The 23,311-nt window shown below is 40.6% G+C and overlaps 1 protein-coding gene across 2 annotated transcripts in view; it reads right to left on the reverse strand.

Moving 5' to 3' along the window:
- Positions 1-23,311, reverse strand: part of STX8 (syntaxin 8) — a 344,866-nt gene that overhangs the window by 307,388 nt on the left and 14,167 nt on the right. For both annotated transcript variants that reach the window (XM_010596609.2, XM_023556455.2), the window contains exons 3-4: positions 19,721-19,815; positions 12,377-12,487 (exon numbers count right to left, since the gene is read on the reverse strand). In XM_010596609.2, the coding sequence (XP_010594911.1) occupies positions 12,377-12,487; positions 19,721-19,815 (206 nt within the window). The remainder of the gene's footprint in view (positions 1-12,376; positions 12,488-19,720; positions 19,816-23,311) is intronic.

Here is a 23,311-nt window from a genome sequence, read left to right on the forward strand (position 1 = left end):
ATGGTTTATGCCATGTATTAGGGCTCCTAACATTGTCCCTATTTTTTCTTAAATGATCTTTACCATTTTAGACTTTATATTTAGGACTTTGATCCATTTTGAGTTAGTTTTTGTGCATGGTGTGAGGTATGGGTTTTGTTTCATTGTTTTGCAGATGGATATCCAGTTATGCCAGCACCATTTATTAAAAAGACTGTCGTCCTGACAGGGAACACAACAGAGAACCCCTGAGGGAGCAGAAGAGCAGTGGGATGCAGACCCCAAATTCTCATATGACCAGACTTAATGGTCTGACTAAGACTGGAAGGACCCTGGTGGTCGTGGCCCCCAGACCTTCTGTTGGCCCAGGACAGGAACCATTCCCGAAGCCAACTCTTCAGACATGGATTGGACTGGACAATGGGTTGGAGAGGGATGCTGGTGAGGACTGAGCTTCTTGGATCAGGTGGACACTTGAGACTATGTTGGCATCTCCTGCCTGGAGGGGAGATGAGAGGGTGGAGGGGGTTAGAAGCTGGCAAAATGGACACGAAAAGAGAGAGCGGAGGGAGAGAGCGGGCTGTCTCATTGGGGGGAGAGTAATTGCGAGTGTGTAGCAAGGTGTATATGGGTTTTTGTGTGAGAGACTGACTTGATTTGTAAACTTTCACTTAAAGCACAATAAAAATTATTTAAAAAGCTAGTCAAAAAATAGGGTAATCAAATATGAAAAAAATGTGAGCCATACCCTTCACCAAATTAAATTCCAAATGGATCAAATACTTGAACAGTTATAAAACCATGAAAGTACTAGAAAAAAATAGAATTTCTTTATAACCTTGGCTACACTATAATTATATATAATAACTGTTGTTGTTGTGGTTGTTAATTGCCACTGAGTCGACTCTGACTCATGCTGACCTCATGTATAACAGAGTGAAACACTGTCCAGTCCTGCGCCATCCTCACAATTGTGGTGTGTTTGAGCCCACTGTTGCAACCACCACATTAATCCATTTCATGGAGGGTTTCCCTCGTTTTCGATGACCCTCTACTTGACCAGATATGATGTCCCTTTCTGACAACTGTTCTTTCCTGATGACGTGTCCAAAGTAAGGAAGTTGGTCAAGAAATCAAACGATATATTGTTTTGGGAAATATAATAACCAAACCTGCTGCCATCGACTCGAGTCCAACTCACAGCAACCCTCTAGGATGGAGTAAAGCTGCCTCTCAGGGTTTCCAAGGAGCAGCTGGTAGATTTGAACTGCTGACCTTTTGGACATCAGCTAAGCTCTTAACTACTACGCCACCAGGGCTCTGGAAATATAGTAACTACATAAATTATGCCTTGGAAGAAGTACAGCCAGAGTGCTGCCTAAAAGTGAGGATGGCAAGACTTCATCTCACTTACTTTGGACATGTTGTCAGGAGGGACCAGTTCCTGGAAAAGGACATTATGCTTGGCAAAGCAAAGGGTCAGTGAAAAAGAGGAAGATCTTCAATAAGATGGATTGGCACAGTAGCTGCAACAGTGGGCTCAAACTTAGCAAAGATTGAGGATGGCGCAGGACCAGGCAGTGTTTTGTTCTGCTGTACACAGGGTCGCTATGAGTCAGAATCAACTTGGTGGCACCTAACGACAACGTAAATTATAAAATTCCTAGAAGACAACATCAGAGAAAATCTAGGTGACCTTAGATACAACACCAAAAGAATGATTCATGAAAGAAAAAAACCAGTAAGTTGAACTTTGTTAAAATTAAAAACTTCTGTTCTCCAAAAGATACTGTTAAGAGAATAAAAAGGCAAGCCACAAACTGGGAAAAAATATTTGTTTTAACACTTATCTGATAAAGGACTTGTATGCAAAATTTAGAAAGAACTCTTAAACTCAACAGTAAGAAAACAAACAACTCAATTAAAAACTGGGTAAAATATCTGGACACTTCACTAAAGGAGATACACAGATAGCAAATAAACATATGAAAAGATGCTCATGGTCGTATGTCATTAGGAAACTACAAATTAAAACAACAATGAGATGCTATTATACACCTATCGGAACAGCTACAATCCCCAAAACTGACAATATCATATGCTAGCAGGGATGCGGAACAGAAACAAATGGTATGGTTTGGCAATGTCTTACAAAGCTAAACATAGTCCTACCACATGATCTAGCAATCATACTCCTAGGCATTTACCCGAATGAGTTGAAAACTTACATCCACACAAAAACATGCACATGAATGTTTTTAGAAGCTTTGTTCATACTCACCGAAAATTGGAAACAACCAGTAGGTCTTTCAATAGGTGAATGGATAAACAAATTGTGGTAAACCCATACAATGGAATATTACTCAGTGATAAAAAGAAATGAGCTATCAAGCCACAGAAAGACATGGAGGAATTTTAGTGCATATTGCTAAGCCAAAGAAGTCAGTCTGAAAGTTAAAGGCTAAATACTGTATGATTCCAATTAAATAACATTTTGGAAAAGGCAAAACTATAGAGAGAGTAAATAGATGAGTACCAGGGGTTTGGGTGGAGGGAAGGCGAGAGTCCACAGAGCATAGGAGATTTTTAGGCCAGAGAAACTATTCTGCGTGATACTGTAATGGTAGGCACATGGCATTACGCATTTGTCAAAACCCATAGGGCTGTACGACACACAGAGAGAACCCTAATGTGGACTACGGACTACAGTTAATAAGAACGCATCGATGTGGGCTCATCAGCTGTAGCAAATGTACCACACTAACACAAGACGTCAGCAATAAGGGGTAGATGGGAACTCTCTACCGTCTGCTCCATCTTCTGTAAAACTAAAACGGCTCTATAAAATAAAGTTTATTAATTAAGGGAAAAAATACACTGGAGAATTTCATTATAGCCTTGGATACACTATAATTATATATAATAACTACATAAAACTCTAAGCTATAACTATATAAAACTATTCATATATATACGCCCTTAAAACCCACTGCTGTCAAGTTGATTCGGACTCACAGTGACTCTATAGGACAGAGCAGAACTGCCCCGTAGGGTTTCCAAGGAGTGGCTGGTGGATTCGAATTTGGTTAGCAGTCGTAGCTCTCAACCACTGCACCACCATATATATAGAGAGAGAGATACATACATAGAAATGTATAGCTAGAAATATATATATATACACACACACAGATATATATATATCGGATTAGAGTAAGATTCAAAAGGTTAATAGCACTCTCTTTTTTTCAGGGAAGCCTATATGGAAACAGGCACTGACATAAATTGCTGCCGGAAGTATAAACTGGTTCTACCCCTCTGGAGGGCAATGTGCCAAATGCTATCAAAATTACAAATGCTCACAGGTCTCCCTCGATATTTGAAAGTAGAGTGTTCCTATAAAACCTTTCATATGCTGAAATGTGGTAATGCGAAGAAGCAATTACCATTAATTTATATAGAAAAAATTTTTGAGAGTTCCCAGACCCAGAAAATAACCTACCAAATAACACATAAAACCTAAAATCACACTAACAAAGCTATGGCGGCTTTGTAACTGTAGACCCCAGGGAAGGAGCTTGGCAAAGCTGCTCTTGCTGTTTGAGGTGCAAGCTGCCTCTTTAATGGCTCGCTGCAAAACGAACACTGAACACTGTTTCCGTTTTTTGCCTTTTTTCATAAAAGCAAAAATCCTCTTTGGATTTCTTTCGGTTAGCGAAAACAGGTACTAATGTAGGTCTTTTATAAAAGCAAACTAGCTTAAGGTAAACTTTCAAAAAGTGGGGGTACCTATATACCCTTTCACCTAGCCATCCTACTTCTGACAATTTATGTAGAGGTATTCTTTCACATACTCACGATCCCTCATGTATGAGGTAATTCGCTGCTGTATTTTTTAACAGAAAAAGATTGGCAACAATACACACATCTATCAATAGGGAACTGGTTAAATAAAGTATGGTACATGCATACAATGAAATATTATAAGCAATAAAAACTAATGAAAAAACCTTAATGTGCTGACTTGGGAAGCCCTCCAAGATATTTGATGAGGTGAAAAAAGAAAGTTGTAGAAGAATATGCATAATATGCTACCATTTGTGTAAAACATGGAAGAAAATGTATTTATATTTGCTGGTATACACTTAAAGGATACACCAGAAATTATTAACCATGATCACTTATGCCGGGCAGCGGGTAACACAGTGTGAGGTAAGCCTTTCACTGATGCCGTCAGACACTTTAAAAAATCTTTCAGCCACATGAATGTATTACTCATGCAAAACACAATGTCCTTCCTCTCCTCTTGGTAGTATGTCTGGCTGTGTGGCTGGGACTTGCTACAGCTGCCCTGAGAGGGTAACAGGAGTCAGCCTGAAGACAAAGCCAACGCCCTGACGGAGGCACAGCAAAGGGGTAGCAAGAACCGAGATCCTTGACGTCACTGGGCTGTTGAATTAACCAACCCTCCCACCTCTCTAACTTGAAACTTACTATTCTGTGAGATACTTTCCCTATTTAAGCTATTTTGAGTAGGGTTATCTGTTACGTGTGGCTGAGGCTCCTGACTAGCGTGCCATCCACTTTGTAAATGCTGGCTTGGGTGGTAAGAATGATAAACACCATCTCCTTCAGACCTTTAGGGACTGTACCTAGTCCTCCTCCTCTGACTACTGCAGAAACAATCTCCTCTTCTAAATCTTCGTAGCACATTACACGTGTCCATTTGCACATATTTCACTGCACTGTAATTTCTTTGTTTTTATGTTTCCCCTTTCTGACTGAAAGGAGCCCTGGTGGCACAATGGTTAAGAGCTAGGCTGCTAACCAAAAGGCTGGCAGTTTGAACCCACCCAGCTGCTCCGAGGGAAGAAGACCTGGCGATCTGCTCCCATAAAGATTATGGCCTAGAAAACCCTATGGGGAAACTGTACTGTCACAGGAGATCATTACGAGACAAAATCAACTCCATGGGACCTAACAACAACCACCACCTGACTGAAGTTTTCAAGAACCAAGCATTATAAATAATGAACAAATACAAGGGTCACCTCTCAGTCCACCTCATTTGTTTCTATGAACTCCTGATTTTAATTTTACTATGATTCTGATCTTACTAAGGAAGTAGCAAGATTATGTACCAAAGTTACTTATCTTTCCAACAAACTACCCAAAATAATAAGTGAGACAGACATAAGGATACATGCTTCACCAAGTTTCATTTCACTTTCCTCTTCTTGAGCAGAGAGCACTTTCCTTTTCTTGAGCAAAAAAGATAACATTTCCCAGCCTCCCTTGCAGCTAGGTTGGAGTCATGTGATTAGTTACAGCCATTGGTTGCGTTATGCCACTTGCAGACCAAAGCATATGAGGGGTGTGAGTTTTCCACACCTCTCTCTTCTCCTGTAGTGATGAACATGGAGATCTTGTGTCAAGACACCACAGCCATTAAATGGAAACACCTGAATCCCTGAGTCACTGTTTGAAGGGAACAGTCTTGGAGAATCACCAGATTTTACAAGAGGGAAGGAAAACAGTTCTCAGGTGTTAACCTCCTAAGATTTCCAGGTATGTTTAGTTGCTAGAGCATAGCTATCACATGCTGACTCATTCAATCCATCAATCAACAAAAATTTGCTGAGTGTCTACTATATATCCAATTCTGTCCTGGGTACTAAAGGAGAGACAGAAAAAAAGTAAAGACAATCAGTCGTTGAGAAAATATTTATTAAGCATTGAGGTAGGCTTTGGTCCCTATCCTCAAGGTATTTAAAATCTAGATGGAGAAACAAAATGTACACTGCAAAGAAAAGAGAAACACAGTTAAGTACTAACCATGCTGCCTCCGTAACTAAACTGGTTCCCCCTGATACCCGCTCAAAGCACAATGTGCTTTCCTGTTAATTTATTTTACTTATTCGTGTGGTTCTTTAATTCATGGCCATTTCTTTCATTGGAGTATACACAGCTCAAAAGCAAAACACTAGCTGTTCTTTGTTGTTTGTTTTTTTGCCACGACATTCCCAGTACCAGTCCTTAGCACACAGTGAGCCCTCAATAAACATTTCTTTAATGAAAGAAGGTTCCTCTTCATCACAATGGTTTTGCTTCCTTACCTATTTTTCATTAAATTAGCAGAACATTTTCTTTTTCTTAGCTGTACTTAATACATTCTTGGTTCAATTACTCTTGGGTCCACTTAAATGGAAAAAAGCAAAGCTTTAGTAATTTTAGCACATCCTTTACACGGTGGAAACCCTGGTGGCGTACTGGTTAAGTGCTACGGCTGCTAACCACAGAGTCAGCAGTTTGAATTCACCAGGCGCTCCTTGGAAACTCTATGGAGCAGTTCTACTTTGTCCTATAGGGTCGCTATGAGTCAGAATCGACTCCACGGCACTGGGTTTGGTTTTTTTTACATGGTAGAAAAACCAGAAAGTTAGTGTCTTTCTGGGGCATAAATAAAAGGGAGAAATAATTAAGGCTTCTCCATTGTCTCAGAAACCCTGGTAGTGTAGTGGTTAAGTGCTACCACTGCTAACCAAAAGGTCGGCAGTTCAAATCTACCAGACACTCCTTGGAAACTCTATGGGGCAGTTCTATTCTGTCCTCTACGGTTGAAATCGACTTGATGGCAACGGGTTTTTGGTTTTTTCTATTGTCTCACATGATCAGGCTAATGATTCATATGTATACTCCTTAGCAAGAAGACTAGGTGGGTCGTATGTTAACAACTTTAAGCAACAAAAAGCATAAATCAATGATTCTTTACGAAATCTAAGTGCTATCAGGTACAAATCATCCCTCTTATAAAACAGACTTAAACCCAAGGAACACATTCAATGACGTAAAATAGGGGCGGGGTGGTTTTAATATAAGATTTAACGTGGATTTTTCTTTTATCCATCTTGGCTTCCAATACAGTGATAAGAAATATAAATTGGAAATATAATGCTTTTGTCAGTAGCTCAAAGAAAAAGCAAATACATGAAATTAAAGTTTCTAGTCTAAGAAAATGTGAATACTTCATTATCATCTCCTGCTCTTTTTTCTGCTTTTAGTAATTGGCTCTGCTTGTCAATAGAGCCTTCCTGACATATAACTACCACCTCAAACTCTGCCTAACTTCCTGTTTCCTAAAATCCCCAACAGAGCTGGTGGTGTGAAGACTAAAGCTCAGCCAATTAGCCACCCACTACAGCCAACTTAATCACATAACCTTTGAGATGGTCACAGGGCAGTGGAGAATGTGAAGATTTTTTTTTCTCTTTACTGACAAAGATTTAACTAATTGTGAGACTGAGCAATGCCCTCAGATATAAAGGGGCAATGGAGTTTTAAATCTGAAGCTGTGTCACTGCTTGCTAAGTTGGGGCTTATCTTCTTCTAAGAGACAGTGCTGCACAGAGACTTCTTTAACAAGTTTCCAAATACCCTAAATTAGTCAACCATTGCTTATTTAGTCCAAGGCCTCACATCAAGGCTTACTGCTTTAGAATAATGATCGGTAATCCTTAAGGTAAAACGAAGATTCTGTCACATGACAGGCCCGCATTCAGTGATGTGATTGCCACATTAATGTCTGCTTGAAGGAAATGCTAATCCAAACCAAATCCTGACAAGACTCTTCTCCCCTTAATAAGGCCACAGATGAGAATGAAGGGAAGAGGGACAGGAGGACTCCTGGGAACAAGGGATGGGAAGACAGACGGAGGAGACTCAAGGGTTTAGGCAAGAGTGGCCGAGGTGAGAGGCAAGTCAGGGGAGGATTACACAAAGCAAACAGGAAAAAGAGAAACAGAGGTAGGGGATTCCAGCAGAAGAGACGGTCACGTGGCTCCCAGTGAGTTCTGGTAGGGCTGACTGATCTTGTTGTTGCTGTCGGTAATCACAGGGCCTGGAAATACTGATGAGCAGATCAGCCCCAGAGCTCCAACAGTAAATGTATTGTTGTCATAGCCTAGCATTAATGACAAAATGTGCAGCAGTGAGTATGTCTATAGCATTTCCCAGTTCTGACAAGGTTTTATGGTCAATGTGTTTCTGTAGGTATGACCTAAGGAAAAGACATGTGCCTGGCTCCCAAAGTGACAAAGCAGCCCACACTGACCTCTCTGAGATCAAGAATTACAGAAGCAAACAAAAATGTTAAAAAACATGTGCCTGGCTCCCAAAGTGACAAAGCAGCCCACACTGACCTCTCTGAGATCAAGAATTACAGAAGCAAACAAAAATGTTGGAGGAGCCCAAAAACAGGAATAAACGGTTGAGAGGACTGGGGAAATCTTTGTGAGTCATTGAAGACAGCAGAGAATCCAACCGGCAGAGAAGGAAATGAGGTTTCTCCAGAGACACGGCTGAAAGGTCCCTGTAGTTGGTGTTAGAAATGATGAGACAATCTGACAATCAAGAAGCAAAGGATAAAACTGAACTGTGAACTGAAATTGGTCATGTCTACAACTGAATTCAGAGCCTCAGAAGACTAGGTGCAAGCAAAAGAATGATTATGGTATGAGAAGTTGAGGATGGAAAGAGAGGCCTCGAGGTTGGGGATTAGGGGGGAAAAAAGGCAAAAATAACACTGACATAGGCAGGTGAGTAAGTCAAAGACCAGCCACTCTGACGTCAAATCTAAGACAATCTATTCCTATCAACCTACTGACTTTAACATTCATTCATGAACTCATCTTTACATGCAGTACTTGCCCCTAGTAGGTCCATATTGGGGCTATCCTCCCTGACTAGTTAGGTCAACACTACCTAGTGTCCATTTCCATAGTGCTGGATCAAGTTTCCCCAGGATTCTTCTACATAGTATTTGAGAATGATCTTATCTAGAACACATTTTCTTACTGACCAGATTCCCCTGGAACGTCGATAGGACTTCCACTTTCTGGACAGGTATATGTGGACGCATTCCTGTTAGGGGGGTGTCTTAGTCACCTGGTGCTGCTATAACGGATATAGCACAAGTGGATGGCCATAAGAAAGAGAAATTTATTTCCTCACAGGAAAGCAGGCGAAAAGTCCAAATTCAGGGCGTCAGCTCCAGGGGAAGGTTTTCTCTCTCTGTGGGCTCTGGAGGAAAGTCTTTCTCATCAATCTTCCCCTGGACTAGGAGCTTCTCTGAGCAGGAATCCCAGGTCTAAAGGACGCGCTCTGCTCCCAGTGCTTCTTTCTCGGTGGCACGAGGTCCTAATTCTTTGCTTGCTTCCCTTTCCTTTCTATCTCTTGAGAGATAAAAGGTGGCACAGGCCACACCCCAGGGACACCCCCTTTACATTGGATCAGGAATGTGACCTGGGTAAGGGTGTTACAATCCCACCTAATCCTCTTTAACATAAAATTACAGTCACAAAATGGAGCATAACCACACAAAACTGGGAATCATGGCCCAGCCAAATTGATATGCATTTTTGGGGGGACACAATTCAATCCATGACAGGTAGGTACAATCTAAAGCAATCCCAGCCTGAAAAGGATTCACCAGAATGACGCAGGAACTCACCTCCCAGGTCACCCGTTACTCTCCTTCCTCATTTTACGTGCAACGACTTACTTTCTTCAAGGTGATCAATACCCAGTTGCCACACTGGTTTCTCACTCTCAGCCTAGACCCACGTCATCTGGACTGGATGACCACTGTTACGTCCATTCTTACCTTCTTCAAATTATTCCTCAGGACTCATTTCTCCTCTATTTGTTTTTGTTAGATTCCACTGAGTCAGTTCTGAGTCACAGCCACCCGTGTACAATAGAAGAAAATGCTGCCCGGTCCTGCGCCATCTTCATAGTCGTTGCTGTGTCTGAGCCCACTGCTGCATCTCTACAGTACTTACATATTTTTAAACAGAATTCTTCTAGAAGCTTATTCTGAACTATTCTAGACTTCTGTTCCTAAATAACAACAACAACAAAAAAAAACCCACAACAATATATATGTTGCCCTCATTTTCATTTTGAGAGCATGTCAATATGCCTGGTCAGTTGCCTTGATTATTTCAAAATCCTCAGTTTCAAAGTCCTTCCCAGTTTCCCCTCTATCTGGTCCCCCTGGCCTCTTGCCCCCTAACCATTCACCAAAGAGCAACACCTTTAGGACCACCGTTTGGGCAGTCGTAGGGGTAGGACTTAACATGTCCTCAGAAGGCCTGAGGACATGTTACCACTAACCGGCCAAATTCCCTAAAAGTCTCCCATCAATTAATTCACTTCGGTTTAAGTCCTGGCACTCAAGGAGGCTTCAGGAGATAAGTCACTGCCAGCCACTGGCTCCATTGCTAGAATTAACGTGAAGCTGTTTTCTAATAAGACATCGAGCAGCAAGCCAAGCACTGACAGACAAATTAGATTTGAAAGGTAAGGATGAAAGTGTAGGGAACCAGGCGCAGAACATGGAGCAGTAGAGGTCAAGGGACCAGGTCCCTCTGGAGCACTCAGAGGGTATCTGAGGAGGGACAGGAGGCCTCTGGGAAGCAAGGGGGCAGCACACACTCACTCCGAGTCTGATGACAGCACACACTTCAGTAATAACATCTCATACATTTCACATTTGTAAAGAAGTCCCGGATGGTACAAAAAGGTAACACGCTCAGCTGCTACACAAAAGGCTGGAGGTTCAGCTCCAACCAGAGGTGCCTCAGAAGAAAGGCCTGGTGACCTGCTTCTCCAACACGAGTCCCCAAAAGCTGTACGGAGCACAGCTCTGCTCTGACACACACGAGGTCCGTGAGTTGAGGCTGCCTCAGCGGCAACTGTTTTCCAAATCTGTAAAGGTTGCAGTATTTACAAAGCTTTCACCTCTCTGGAAACCCCTGGAAACCCTGGTGGCGTAGCGGTTAAGAGTTGCAGCCGCTAATCAAAGGTCAGCAGTTCAAATCCACCCGGCGCTCCTTGGAAACCCTATGGGGCAGTTCTACGCTGTCCAGTAGAGTTGTTATGAGTCAGAATCAACTCGACAGCAACAGGCTTCAGCCATCTATCACCTCATTTGATGCCAACAACGATGAGAAATAGGCAGATGTGTATTCCCATTTTAAGGTCAACAACTTTGAAGCCCAGATAGTGGGGTGATAATAAACAATAGAGCTGAGACCTTCTAACCCCAGTTCAGCTCTTTTTACCGTACAATGGTCAAGAGTTTAGATCTGGCAGCATAGAGATCTAGATGAAATTCAGGCTGAGACTTAGTCGTTTTGCAATCTTCTACCCGTTACTTTGACCCTCTGGGCCTCGGTCTCTTCTTGGTGAACTGGTGGTATCAGCAGCACCTACCTCAAAAGGCGACTGTAAAAGAAGACGCCCTGAACAGATGTACGGAAAGAGCTAAGCACAGTGCCTGGCACACAGAGACCAAACAGTAAACACAAGCTATTCCTCCCTCACTGGCTCCCACAGAAATGACTTAAAATTTCATTTAGTTTCCCAAATGTCGTAGTTTCCTTCTGAAAATATTGGACCATTCGTTACTGAGAAGACTGGGACCGACAAGAAAAGAAAGCTCCATCCTCTTAAGCTTGCCCTAGGTTGTGGCTCACACCCCAGCCGCGTGTTAGAATCATCCAGGACCCCCTTTACCCAACCCCTAGTCTGACTTAATTGGTCTGAGGTGGGGTTCAGTAATGCGTAGGCAGGGTCAAAAACCATTCCTCTTGGGAAGCCAGATTATTCCTAACAAGGAATGAGGCAGAAACAATCTGCCTCTCCACAAATGAAAGCATCATCCCTAGTGGGGAAGAGGGCGAGAGGCCAGTTTCTATCCTAAGCTCATTTCCTTCTGTTATGGCTCCCACAATGAAGTCAAGGGAGTTGCTGGAAGCAAGGGGGAGCCCAATGCTAAAGACGTAACAATTTATGGTTCGTTAACCTCAGCCTTGGAAAGCTGGACCGCTTCTCTGGGTCTTCCAGCCGAGCTGAGCTCAGAGCAGCTGTCAACTGTATAGTGTGAACCACTCACTGGCAACAAACAGTGAGAATAATTCAACTACCTGCTCCTCGGCCTCCTTGAACGCTGGACTGCAGTCTTATTTTACAGACATTTTTTCAACATGCCAATAAAAAAACTCGTTTCTCTGCACAGATAACTCAAATGACTTCAAGAGTTTAAGAGTCAACTAACAGAGCAGAAAGCTCAACCAAAGAATGCAAAAGAAATTTGCCGACTTAGTCTTGTATTCTACCTAAGCATGACCCACCCAAGATGGGACCAGCTGAAAATACCTGCTTTATTCAACCTAGAAAACGAATGAAAACCAAATTGAATAAAAATTGTAGTCAAACACCGTAAGTGAACAGGATACATTTTACTAGTTAAAGAAATTAAACTATTCAGGAAAAAGCTGTCATCTGTGCCAATAAATTTTCACCCACCAAGTAATCCCTGTAAGTGAAAACATCATACCTGATTAGATCTGGTTCTGCACCCTCATTCTTAAAGGATGCCAGAAGTAGTCTCTCTCGAGTTACAAGATCATCCAATAGGTTCTGTCTTCGATCCCCTTCAAGCTGGGTTCTGCAGATATCTCGTTAAGGTGCAACAGTGGATGAGTTGCATCATTTTACCAGTTACGTGATTAAGTTAGCTCTCCAAGTCAGTGGTAATTTTACAGACTCTAATCAACAACATCCAAAAGGTATCTGAACCATTCTTATCCTTTCCCCACTCTGACCTTCCACTTCACTGACCCTTCAAGCTTAGGACCTCGACAGTGCCATAGCAGAGAATTTACAAACACAGACACAGACCCACGATACGGCTTCTTTCACTGAGAGATATACTAAATAAATATTCTCTTCCTCTCAAAAAAAAACCAAACCTGTTGCTGTCGAGTCGATTCCAACTCATAATGACCCTACAGGGCAGAGCAGAGCTGCCCCATAGTTTCCAAGGAATGCCTGGTGGATTTGAACTGCCGACCTTTTGGTAAGTAGCCATAGCACTTAACCACTACACCACCAGGGTTTCCCTCTTCCTCTCAGCGACCAATATTTAAGTGAGTATTTCTGTCAGTAAGGCAATCTGGCTCCGCGATGCCTTAGATTTTAAGTTCTAAGCGTCAGTGCTCAAAGAGTGTTTTCCTGAACATTAATGCCCTAAGATGCTCTGTTTAGGGGGAAAAAAAAGGGTTCTCTATAATGCCCTTTCTTTCGTATTAACACACCTATTAACATACCTGAAGTACATTTTATAAAATGCTATTTTGTGCACCAGATTTACTCTTAAAATTGCCACCATCAGTTAATTAATTAAATATATGATCTTTAGCTCCAAAGAAAATTGCTTTAAAAATCAGTTTTGTTATTCTAATATGTATGCCAGACTAGGAGTTCAAAGGCCAGAGTTTTAGTCCTATTTCGAGTACTATCTATATGATTTTGGAAAGGTTACTTCACCTTTTTGGATCTGTTTCCTTATATATGAGGTCAAATAATCTCTAACACCTTTGCCAGCACAATCCATTAGTGATCATTAAAAAAAATAAGGCATGACTAAACCTAAAGTTTTATATATTAGTTTTCTTGAATAAAGCTACACAAGCTCTTCTAGGCTAAATCGTACGTGTGTGTGTGTGTGTTTTAAAAACCAAAATAAAGGAATTGTTGAGGGAGAAAACTGAAGAGAACCGGAGAAAGCTAATGACGATTTTCGAACGGACATATCTCACCCAGGCTTAAAAAATGAGAGTAAAAACAAGCTACCTTTACTCTTTGGGCTTTACCTGGCTTTTGCTCTTTTATTAAATGTCCTATCTTTTATTAAAGCTAAAACATTGATGATTCAAAATAGCCCCTGGGCACAATTTCCTAGTTCTAGTAATGGCAAGCCATTAATGAAATGGATACTTTAGATTTATAATTTTCTTTTGAAAAAAAAGATTTTAAAACATTACGTTTAGGCCCAAAAAAGTTTCTGAGAAGTTGGCAGACTCAAATAATAGCATCACCATTTCCCTGGGTGCAAAACCAGGGTCCAGTGAGTCTATAATTTCTCAGTGATCATTTTGATTTAAAAAAAAAACAAACAAAAGCTGACTAGCTAGTAGAACAGTAGATGGATCCAGTAACAGACAGTAATTAGAAAATCATAAACCTCCTAACCAGTGTAGCTGAACAGGGCTAGTGGCTTCAGATGAAAAGATAAAAAAGGATTCTGTCAGCATTCCACAACGCCAGACTTTTCTGAGTCATATCACTACCATTATTTCCCAGTTCCAAGCGAACCATCTTGGAAACCTTGACGTAGTAACGACAATTAAGAAACAGGGGGCTTAAGTACTTCCTCAATATTAATAAGGGCCAAACGTTACCCTGTTGATGAATACACTATCAACAATACATACGTGTTTTGAATTTGTGGTAAATTACCAATAGTTTTCCTGCCATCTGAAAGAAGCTCCTCAAAAAAAAAAAAAAAAAATGTCAGAAGCTGTGACAGGAATTACACAAGACAAAATGGAAATATTAAGTTATGCAAACTACCGATTGTGTCACAGTGTCCTGTTCAACCTTCCCTTGCAACCTTTGCCCGGTAGCACTTCAGTGTCTGACCAACCACGCAGACATATCTGCTCTTCTGCAATCTAACATTAAAACAAGCACAGATTCAAAACGGCTCAAGGATTTAAACATAGAAAATGACAGTGTAAAAGCATCCTAAGAAGAAGACATAGGAGAACTTCTTAATAATCCTGTAGGGAAAACCTTTCTAGGCAAGACTGAAACCTAGAGGCCATGAAAAAAAGTATATAAATCTGGCTATATAAAAATTTTAAATATTTGCAAAATAAAATTGCAAATGACAAATTAATAGTGGCAAATAAAAAGACTAAGTACATAACGAAGCGCAGGAAAAAAAAAAGAAACACTAATAACTCTCCTCAAATGGAGACACGCCTCACACGAGCAGAAGAAATGTGGGTTACGGAGCCATGACAGGACAGTTACGGAGAAAGATGCGGAACTGAGCGCTCTCAGACACTCGTGGCGAGAATGTAGACAGGTCCGACCAACCGCCAGATTGTTTTCTAAATATCTAGCAAAATTTAAAAGGCATTTTGTTTCAGCAGGATTTTCTCCTACAATATATTCACACATCTATACAAAGACCTGGAGCCCTGGTGGCACCACGGTTAAGCGTTCGGCTACTAACCGAAGGGTCGGCAGTCTGAATCCACCAGCCACCCCTTCCCAGTGAAATTTGATGATTACGTCTGTAGATTAGTAACCGAAGAACAGAATCACAGACTTTTCAGGCTAGAAGAGCCCTTAAAACAGTAACCAGTTGCTGCAGAGTCCATTCCAACTCCTGGCGATCCCACGTGTGTCTGAGCAGAAATGTGCTCAATAGGATTTTCAACGGCTGCTAACCAAAAAGACAGCAGTTGGAACCCACCAGTAGCTCCACGGGAGAAAGACATGGCAGTCTGCTTCAGTGAAGATTTACAGGCTTGGGAACCCTAGGGGGCAGTTCTACTCTGTCCTATAGGGTCGCTGAGTGAAAATCAGCTTGATGGCAATGGGTTTGGTTTTTGGTTTTACCAGACACCAGTAAAAACTCTGTCACGAGCTGGTGCGCTGTTTGAGAACCACTTTACCTCTGCTGGAGCCACAAAATACCTCAAAAATCTATTTAATTGGCCTCTCTCCACACCTAGAGCATTCTGTCTACCTCTCTACCCACCTACTTATCTAGCTAGCTATCTTTCTGCCCTAAAATATCAAGCGGAGAAAAGTTAGAGATTTTTTTAAAATTATTTCTGTAGGCCTTCCCTGAAAACGGAAACCCTGGTAGCACAGTAGTTAAGAGCTACGGCTGCTAACCCAAACGTCAGCAGTTCGAATCCACCAGGCGCTCCTTGGAAACTATATGGGGCAGTTCTACTCTGGCCTGTAGGGTCGCTATGAGTCGGAATCGACTTGACGGCAGTGGGTGGTGTGTGTTGTGGGTCCCTGAAAACACGAAAACACCTTGTGATACTGAACCCCCTTTGTAAAGAGATTTCTTATTCCCTTCAAAGCAGTAAAAGTGCTGTCTCTCAAAGCCCAACAAAAAGACGGGCTTCCCTTAAAGCCAATTCTAAGAATAACTTCCGCTCTACCTGACGTTCACGCACAGCCCCCTGCAGTGCACACCTCTCCTCAGCTGTCAAGGTGATCACAATTACATCTCAAAGAAGCACTGCCAACAGAGGTGCATGTTTTCCAGTGATTTTAAACTCTCTGGCTATAGGACTTTGGTTTGGGAATCGCAAGCTAACTCATTCAAAAGTACAGAACTTTCATTTTAATTTCACATTTACTCTTGCCAGCAGAAAACTACCTTTTCAGGAAAGAGCAAAAACATTTATGCCTAAACTCCATGAATTTAATTGTGTAGAAGGCATTTTCACAGGACTTATGTTTCTGGCAACTCTTAGTGTTCTCTGGAAAACCCCACTGATGCAGGAAGGCATAAATTTATTAAGTAAAGGGTCATAAATGCTCAACTACCTGGCACAGTAAGGAAATGTGATACTCAAATATTCACAGTAAAAAAGTTACCAACATTAATTATACCTCAAAAAAGGATTACGAAGTCTAAGAATTAGAACATCCACAAAGTATATTTAATACACCCTGTTGAACAAGTCAACTCCGTTTCGTCTTTCTGATGAAGAAGGTTCTTGAAGACTGCCATTATAAACAGGATTTGTCTTGGTGCTACAGCAACCTGCTCATTACAGTAACAGGGAATTCTAGCTGAGGATGTGCCAGGTGACACTGACTGTATTATTTCTACTAAAGTAGAATTCAGCTCTTAAAAAACTTGCTTTGTCCAACTCTTCAGATAGGGGTCAGACTGGACTATGGGATAGGAAATGACACTGGTGAAGAGTGAGCATCTTGGATCAAGTAGACACATCAGACTGTGTGGTCGGCTCCTGTCTGGAGGGGAGATGAGAGGGCAGAGGGGGTCAAAAGCTGGACAAATGGACAAGAAAATAGAGAGTGGAGGGAAGGAGTGTGCTGTCTCATTAGAGGGAGAGGAACTAGGGGTATACAGCAAGGTGTATATAAGTTTTTGTATGAGAGACTAACTTGGTCTGTAAACTTTCACTTAAAGCACAACAAAAAAAATAAAAATAAAAAAACTTGCTATGTGGTCAGACCAACCAGTGTTTGAATCCTGGCTCGTCCATTTCCCAGCTGTGGGGTCCTGAGTAGATTACTTAAGCTCTCAAACATTCTTCTCCTCAGTGTAGAAAACTCCCCTGCTGGAGTGCTGGATTCTCTTTCCAAATCCCTCAGTGACTTGAGGTGCAAAATTGGACTCAGCCTCAATGAAAGAACCACCAAGGCAAAATAATACTATAAGCTTAGGGGGTCTGATAGATCTTAAATCTGGAATGATAATTCCCACAGAATTATTAAAGTATTTGGGAAGAGGAAGGAGGTGAAGAGAAGAGAACACAAGATGGTGGAATAAAAGGAGAATTAAAAAGAGGCCTTCATAATACAGAAGTTACTTACTTCCTCCTTCCTAGACTATCGAAAGAAAAATGGTCTCCCTGAAAATTCAGAAGGCTATGAGCACCCCCGTGTGGTAGATTATTCTAGTTCCATCCCCAAGTAGCGACTGCAGTTAGAGTAGAAATGGACCCAACCCCTTAGTCACGATGCAAAAATAAATAAGATTTTAAATAAGACTGTTAGATTCCAGTTGAGTTTTTTTTTCTCTCTCCTTAGGAAATTCTGAATTAGCCACATTAAGCTCCTTATTTTCTTCATGTGTTTAATCATTTCTGTTCAGTGTTTTTAATGTTTTTACATAATTCAGCAAGTTTGGGGTGTAATTCTGAGATCCCCACAAATCCAAAGTCTGAGATTTCAAAAGATATCCAGATCGTAAGCACTCAGGAAAACAAAGTGAGTTAGGACTGTGGAATGCTTAAGACTCTATAATTACTAACTAGTAGAGATTATTTTTTTTTTAGAGATTATTAATAGAAAAAAGTAAAACTTAATTTTTATATGTTTCTTATCTGACAAGTTTATCACATAAACTTATAAAATGAATAACAACCAGTTACCTTAAGGGAAGACAGCAAATACACAGTTATGAATATTATACTGTGAAACCATATTTAGGCATTTTAGTGCATGTGTTCTGGGTGACACCACAATGAGTTTACACAGACGTTCTGGACTCAGTTCTGAATGTGGAGAAAACACCCCTGACCACCTGAAACTACCTGAGGTCTACATATTAAGACTTGTTAATTTTGGTAAAACGAAAACTCTATATAATAGATTAACTGTGCACTAACAAATGATACTGAGACAGAGAGGAAAGTTACAAACTAAATGTATCATAATATTCCAATTATGTTAAAAAATAAGACCCCACTTGTTTACTGAAATTAAGCTTTTATTTGAAACTTAAACCCACCAAACCAAACCCACTGCTGTCGAGTCGACTCCGACTCATAGCGACCCTATAGGACAGAGGAGAACTGCCCCATGGAGTTTCCAAAGAGTGCCTGGCGGATATGAACTGCCGACCTCTTGGTTAGCAGCTATAGCACTTAACCACTACGCCACCAAGGTTTCCATTTGAAACTTAGTAGGTTAATAATTGAATATCTGGAAAATTATGCAACTAATCTAAACCAACTTCCCTGGTGACATAAAGGACTTACACTTGGGGGAAAAACTTTTTTTTAACATCTCGTATTACTTTACCTGGAGCCTTGGTGGTACAGTGGTTAAGAGCTTGGCTGCTAACCAAAACGTCAGCAGTTCGAATCCACCAGCAGCTCCTTGGAAACCCTATGGAGCAGTTCTACTCTGTCCTGTAGGGTCATATGAGTCAAAATTGACTCAACAGCAACGGTTTTTTTTTGTTTGTTTGTTTAATGTTTTACCTAAAAACTTATATTCCTACATTTTCCCATATTTAAAACCAGGCAGTAACCATTTCCTGAGATACCGAACTTCGGGGGCTTTAGAACAGATTGCTGATAATTCAATGCAACGATGAGAGAAGACCAGCTTGAAGTCAGTTTCCAAACCAACATAAACTCAGGTTTAAAGGATTAGTTCAGGTAACAAGTCACATGTATTTTTTCCTAAATTGATAAAATTATAAATTTCTTACAAAGCTGCTAATATTTGACAGTGCTGGTGGGAAGTTGAGATGATAGCATGACCTGCGTCAAGCAAGTGCCCTCCCCACAAACCAGAAACAGGAGCCGGGTTTCTAGGATAACATGGCAAACCAGTCACATCCCAAACAGCTACGTGAACAGAAAAAAAAAAAGATGTATGGTTTCAACTGGCATTGGCCTCGTCAAGAACAGAACGTACCATTAAAACCCTGCAAACTTCAGAAGCAGAATCAGCTTAGGATTGTAACGGGAGTTTTCCTGTTGGAGAGTAACTAGCCATTTTCACGGCAGTCTAGACAGGCGGCAGTGCACCGCTCTGCATAAATACAGTACTAATGGAAAGCGTTAGCTTCCTGCTCAGTAGAGGTTACACCCAAATAAATTAATTCCTTCAGTAGGTCTTGCTTGGCCAGCATATTCACTGTAAAACATATAACAGACACTAAAAATAGAAATCAAGATTATAGGCAATATTTTGGAAACCAAGTCTTCCTCAAACTGTGGAAAAAAATCTGGGTGGCCCAGATTCCTTCCCTTCTTAAAATAAGACTGCTTTTCCTCCCACTCTAGAAAAGAGGTGGAAATGTTTACACGGATACATCTGATGTGTTGACACAGCTCTTAGCAATAAGTCCTTCAAAAGGGCGATCTTTTCCTTCAGATTCTGCAACAAAGCTCTGATTGTCACGGTAAGCTGAAACGAAAAGAACACATCCTAAGTATTCCAGTCCAGAGGTGTATACCAAGTAACATTATGTACACTGTGCTTTACATTCTATGATTCTACCAAGGACGGGTCGCAAGACATGTCTAGTCTCCAAATGACAGAAACTCAGGGCTGTAAAGAAGCTTAATGGCCACCTGATCCAGCCACCCATCTGATACCTGTATCCATTCGTCAACCTGACCAAGTGGTAAACCAGCCCACCATGAATTTCTGCACTGACTCGCTACTTCCAAGGCGCCCTCTGTCAGCTCGCCCTCACAGTAAGCTGAACTCAGTACCCTGGGATTCTGCCCTCTGATCCTACTTCTCTACCTCAGGGCCATGAAGGAAAAGTGTCATCATCCTCCTTTCACACAAAGGTGTTCACCTACTTTACATCAGCAATTGTGTACCCAAGTCTTTTCTCCCACAGTTCCCTCAACCACGCTTCAAACAACGGGGCTTCAAGTCCCCTGGCCTTCCTGGCCATTCTTCTCTAAAAGCCTGGTATATTTACCTCCCACTGAAAAGTTCATAGCAATGTGGTTTTTTCACAAGAGGAATGTGAATTACACGTGACTTCTTTTTCCAGGAGTGTGTGAATTTTCTCCAGTCGTTCTACAAACACTGTTCACAAACACTGTGACTCTAAATGCTACATTAAAGGTTGTGGGGCGGGAGGCATCTCAGGAATTTGGAAATATAAACAATAAAGCTGCCCATTTAAATTAAAACATAATCAACCATGGATGAATAAAATCAGAGAGATGTGACATTACTTTAAAATGACAGAATATCAAAGGTTTAAGTTGCTATTTTATTAAAAGTAGCAATTATATAACTGCCATAGAACCAGGTGCTCCTGCTGAGATCAACAGGGTCCCATGAAGGAAAACCTGCAGAACGCTAGGGGCTGGCCCTGGCTGCACAACCTAGCAACCTGCCGAGGGGTCAGCAAACAAGACAAGTGTGACCTTAACTATGCCAATACTTCTGGGAATCAGAGAAAGACCTAATTCGAGGAGTAAAGGGTAAAAAAAGCAAGCACAAAAACACGATATACACACAACAGGCTTATTAAAGAGTCTACAGAATTAAAGACCAAAAGTATCCAAGAGATGAAGAAGTGTATAGCCATAAAAATTATGACGCAAATCCAAATTTGTTAACATAGAAATATATCCATTACGATTTGTTTTTAAAAAATCAAGCCATAAGATGAACTGTAGAGTATAAGTATACCCGCATAGGCAAAAACTGCCCAGGAATTAGGTACACCAAAATGCCATTACGGTTTTCTCTTAAGTAGTCGGATTTCTTAGCATCTTATAAGAAAATGACTACTTTTATTATCTGGAAAAATTTTCTGTTACCACAATTAAACAGAAGGTTTCCAAAGCACACGAAAAGATGGGAAGCCTAATTCATTTTGCAAGCTAACATAACCCTGATAAAAACCACAGACAGAGACAGCAGAAAACGGAAATCACATGCCAATTGCACTTAAGGATTATAAATGTAAAAGTCTTTTTAAAGCAAAATCAGAATTACATTAAAAATATATATATCATAACCAGGTAGAATTTATTCTAGTAATTTAAGAGCAGGCTGGTATTAATAAAGCTCACAGTGTTAATGGTTAAAGCAGAATAAATATGTGATTAATACAATGCGGATGAAATTCCTTTACAATTAATTTCTAATAAAAGCAAAGGAGAAAAACTAAGAACCAAACACTACTACCTTAACTGTAATTTTATTTAACAGTGCTCTAGAAATTTTAACCAATGCAATAAGACAAGTCAAAGAAATATATTAGAAGGAGATGAAATAACCATTAATTGCAGATTGACGGTCTACTTGGAAACTTAAGAGAATCAACTGAAAGATTACTAGATTCCCCAACATAATAAAGGGCATCTAAACAAAACCAACAGCAAACATCATTTTTAGTGGAGAGAGGCTAAAAGCATTCCCTTGAGAAGGGGAATAAGATAAGGATGCCCTTTATCACCACTACTATTTAACACTGTGTTGGAAGTCCTAACTAGAGCAATAAGGCAAGAAAAAGAAATAAAGGGCATCCAAATTGGAAAGGAAGAAGTAAAACTAAAACTATATATATTCACTGATGATATGATCCCATACAAAAAGAATTTCAACAATTCCACAAGAAAACTACTGGAACAAACAGATTCAGCAGAGTAGCAGGATACAATAGCAATATACAAAAATCAGCTGGATTCTTACACACCAACAATGACTTCGAAAGGAAATCAGGAAAACAATTCCATTTATCAAACCCACTGCTGCTGAGTCGATTCCAACTCATAGTTCCATTTACCATAGCCCCTAAAAAGATAAAATACTTACAAATAAACCTAACCAGGGACATCAAAGACATGTACAAAGAAAACCACAAAATGTTATTGCGAGAAACCAAAAGAGACCTACATAAATAGAAAGACATACCACACTCATGGAAAGGAAGACTCAATATTGTGAAAATGTCAATTCTAACCAAAGTGACCTACAGATAAAAAGCAATCTCAATCCAAATACCAACAGCATTCTTTAACAAAATGGAAAAACTAATCACCAACTTTATATGGAAAAGAAAGAGGCCCCAGATAAGCAAAGCATTACTGAAGAAAAGAACAAAGTAGGAGGCCTCACACTACCTGAACTTGGAACCTACTCTACAGACACAGTGGTCAAAACAGCCTGGTACTGGTACAATGATGGACACATAGACCATCACAGAACAGAATGGAGACCCAGACATAAACCCATCCACCTATTGTCAGCTGATCTTTGACAAAGGACCAAAGAGCATTAAATGGAGAAAGGACAGTCTCTTTAACAAATGGTGCTGGCAAAACTGGATGTCTATCTTTAAAAAAAAAACACGACCCCTACCTCCCACCATAGACGAAAACGAACTCAAAATGGATCAAAGACCTAAATATAAAACCTAAAATGATAAAGATCATGGAAGAAAAAATAGGGACAATGCTAGGGGCCCTAATACATGGCATAAATTCAATACAAACCATAACTAACAATTCACAAACACCAGAAGATAAACTAGATAACTGAAAGCACCTAAAAATTAAACACGTAGGCTCATCAAAAGACTTCACCAAAAGAGTAAAAAGAGAACCTATAGACAGGAAAAAATATTTTGGCTACCACATACCTGACAAGGGTCTAATTTGTACAATCTGTAAAATACTTCAATAACAAAAAGACACACATAATCCAATTAAAAAATAGGCAAAGGATGTGAACAGACACTTTACCAAAGAAGACATTCAGGCAGTTTACAGAGACATGAGGAAATGCTAGCGATCATTAGCCATTAAACCCCCTAAAATCAAACCCGTTGCCATGGAGTTGATTCTGACTCGTAGCAATCCTACAGGACAGAGCAGAATTGCCACATAGGGTTTCTAAGGAGCAGGCTGGTGGATGAACAGCAATC

This window comes from Loxodonta africana, chromosome 18 (genome assembly GCF_030014295.1).
Source record: "Loxodonta africana isolate mLoxAfr1 chromosome 18, mLoxAfr1.hap2, whole genome shotgun sequence".
Classification (NCBI taxonomy): domain Eukaryota; kingdom Metazoa; phylum Chordata; class Mammalia; order Proboscidea; family Elephantidae; genus Loxodonta; species Loxodonta africana.